Source organism: Sprattus sprattus (assembly GCF_963457725.1).
Source record: "Sprattus sprattus genome assembly, chromosome: 16".
NCBI classification, from domain to species: domain Eukaryota; kingdom Metazoa; phylum Chordata; class Actinopteri; order Clupeiformes; family Clupeidae; genus Sprattus; species Sprattus sprattus.
The window spans coordinates 4,543,305-4,546,430 of NC_137914.1; the positions used below are offsets into that span (position 1 = coordinate 4,543,305).

A 3,126-nucleotide genomic window follows, 5' to 3' on the forward strand; every position below is an offset into this window, starting at 1 on the left:
CAAGGTTATTCCACCAAATATTGATTTCTGAACTCTTCCTAAGTGTAAGCATTAGTATTGTGTAGTTTAAAAATGAATATGAGCTTGTTTTCTTTGCATTATTCGAGATCTGAAGACACTGCATCATTTTTGCAATTTTGACCAATTGTCATTTTTCTGCAAATAAATGATCTAAATGACAATATTTTTATTTGAAATTTGGTAGGAATGTTGCCAGTAGGTTATAGAATAAAACTAAAATGTACATTTTACTTTAACACATACCAATAAATAGTAAAACCAGAGAAACTGATAATTTTGAAGTGGTCTCTTAATTTTTTCCGCGGCTGTATATGGTTCATATCAGGGCAGTTCCTCTGGAACTTTTCAGTTATACATGTTTCATATACTGTATACCCTCTGCTCAACTCTGGACGGGACTCTGGTAAAGTTTAGTGTTGTGTCTGTGGACGTTTTGTGAAGTTAAAGAAGCATTATGCAACAATTGTACTTCAGGATTAGGGTAAGGTTTAGCAGTTTTACCTTAAAATAACAGCTTGAAAAAAATTGGGGCGCTACAATGACTTTTAATATGGAGAATCGCCACCATTGCCATACCAGGGTCCATAGGCATATAAATGCTAAATGTAGTATTGCCTGACTGTCTGCCAAACTAGTAAGTAGCTTATCTGCCGTCTTGCTTTGTCTTGTGTTGCACTTGCTTGATGTTTTACTGTTTTAGGACAGTTGTTGACTAACTAGTTTGTCATAATGTCAAAGTCAGCACATTTCAAGAGATTTAGTTAGTTTTAGCTGCTAGCATATCGTAAGAGATTAGCAATTGATCCGGAATGCTACTTTAAGTGTTGTGTCTGTGGACGTTTTGTGAAGGTAAGTGTTGTGTCTGTGGACGTTTTGTGAAGTTTAGTGTTGTGTCTGTGGACGTTTTGTGAAGTTTAGTGTTGTATGTTTGCGCTGACAGAATAGCTGAATGAGAGGCCATCAGAGTTCTGTGGATACACTCAAGCTGTTTACATAGACAGATAGTTATTTTTCTATTGATTCTTTGAAACATTTACAAATATGCTGTCAAATAAAAGACTTCCTGTATGTGTTTCTCATCATGTGGATTCACATCTGCTCTGTAGATTAGTGTGTGTTTGTGCGCATCAGTGAATGAGTGTGTGGGTTTGTGTGTGTATGTGCGTGCGTGTGGGTGAGTGAGTCTGTGCGTGTGTGTGTGTGTGTGTGTATGTGTGAGTGTGCGTGTGTGTGAGCATCTGTGTGTGTGTGCATCTTTGTGTGTGTGTGTGTGTGTGTGTGTGTGTGTGCGTAGGCTTGTGCATGTGTGTGTGTGTGTGTGTGTGTGTGCATCCATATCTGTGTTTACTCAGTGTGTGTTTGTGTGTGAATAATTGTCAAAAAGGAGTGTGTGTGTCCATGAGTGCTTATGAGTGTTTGTGTGTGTGTGTGTGTGTGTGTGTGTGTGTGTGTGTGTGTGTGACTGTGAGAGTGTGTGTGTGTGACTGTGAGTGTCTCTGTGTGTGTGTGTGTGTGTGTGTGGGTGGGTGTTAGATTGAGACTGAAGTTATACGGTGTGTTTCAGAGCCTGGAGTTCTGCACTTTCTCAAGATGAGTGCCGAGAACGAGGATGGGCTCAGCAAGCCAGTCTACAGAGCAGAGATTCCAGGAGGTTAGTGTGTGTGTGTGTGTGTGTGTGTGTGTGTGTGTGTGTGTGTGTGTGTGTGTGTGTGTGTGTGTGTGTGTGAGTGTGTTTGAGTGTGTGTGTGTGTGTGTGTGTGTGTGTGTGTGTGTGTGTGTGTGTGTGTGTGTGTGAGTGTGTTTGAGTGTGTGTGTGTGTGTGTGTGTGTGTGTGTGTGTGTGTGTGTGTGTGTGTGTGTGTGTGTGTGTGTGTGTGTGTGAGTGTGTTTGAGTGTGTGTGTGTGTGGTGTGTGTGTTTGCGTGTGTGAGTGTGTGTGTGGTGTGTGTGTTTGCGTGTGTGTGTGTGTGTGTGTGGTGTGTGTGTGACAGAGAGAGAGAGAGAGAAAGAGAGAGATGAGAAGGAAAAAGTGTATGTGTGTGTGTGAGAAAGAGAGCAAAGAGTGAGAGAGGAGGAGGAAATAGAGTGTGTGTGTGTGTGTGTGTGTGTACGAGAGAAAAAACAATGTGTGTGTGAATATACATTTGTTTTTGTTCATGTTTAACGACATCCACCTCTATTGCTTTTCCAAACTCATACTATTCCATCCTATTTTCCTAAAGCATTATGTCGACCACTTCAACAACCAGGCCCCAGTATAAAAGACATTTTCATAGCTGAGGCATTATGTCGACCACTTCATCAACCATGCCCCAGTATAAAAGACATTTTCATAGCTGAGGCATTATGTCGACCACTTCATCAACCATGCCCCAGTATAAAAGACATTTTCATAGCTAAGGCATTACATCGACCACTTCAACGACCACTATAAGAGACATTTTCATAGCTAAGGCATTACATCGACCACTTCAACGACCACTATAAGAGACATTTTCATAGCTAAGTCATAATGTCGACCACTTCAACAACCATGCCTCACTATAAGAGACATAAGTTATTTTGTATCCTTTTATGAGCGCTATATTTAGCTTTATAGCTTCTCTGCGTATGCTGTTTGTGCCTCATAAGCCTCATCCCAGTGGCTAATGTCGTCCCTCACATCGACTCCCGCGTGGGTTAATCAGTCCAGCCTGCGTTTCTAATTAGTCCATGTTGCTTGGCTTGTGGCGCTGGCGTCAGTGTGGTCATGCTTCGCCAGCAGACAAGCGTGCAGTCCGCCTGGTGTTCTTCTGTGTGTTCCCTCGCCCGCAAACCCAGCCCTCCTGCTGTGGCCGCCGCTCCTCTGACCAACACACGCCACATCCATCACTCCACACTCTCTACTTCTCTTCTCTTCTCTTCTCTTCTGTTCTCTTCTCTTCTCTTCTCTTCTCTTTTCTTCTCTTCTCTTCTCTTCTCTTCTCTTCTCTTCTCTCTCTTCTCTTCTCTTCTCTTCTCTTCTCTTCTCTTCTCCTCTCTTCTCTTCTCTTCTCTTCTCTTCTCTTCCTTCTCTCCTCCCCCCTCTCCTCCTGCCCTGTTAGCTTCTCTTTTCTTTTCTTTTCTTT

The 3,126-nt window shown here is 42.4% G+C and overlaps 1 protein-coding gene across 1 annotated transcript in view; it reads left to right on the forward strand.

Moving 5' to 3' along the window:
- Positions 1–2,868, forward strand: part of LOC308377736 (fibronectin type III domain-containing protein 1-like) — a gene marked incomplete at its 3' end in the record, with an annotated part of 17,145 nt that extends 14,277 nt beyond the window's left edge. The window contains exons 3-4 of the mRNA XM_080854475.1: positions 1,586–1,672; positions 2,840–2,868. Coding sequence (XP_080710601.1) covers positions 1,586–1,672; positions 2,840–2,868 — 116 coding nt within the window. The remainder of the gene's footprint in view (positions 1–1,585; positions 1,673–2,839) is intronic.
- Between the last annotated feature and the right edge of the window lie 258 nt (positions 2,869–3,126).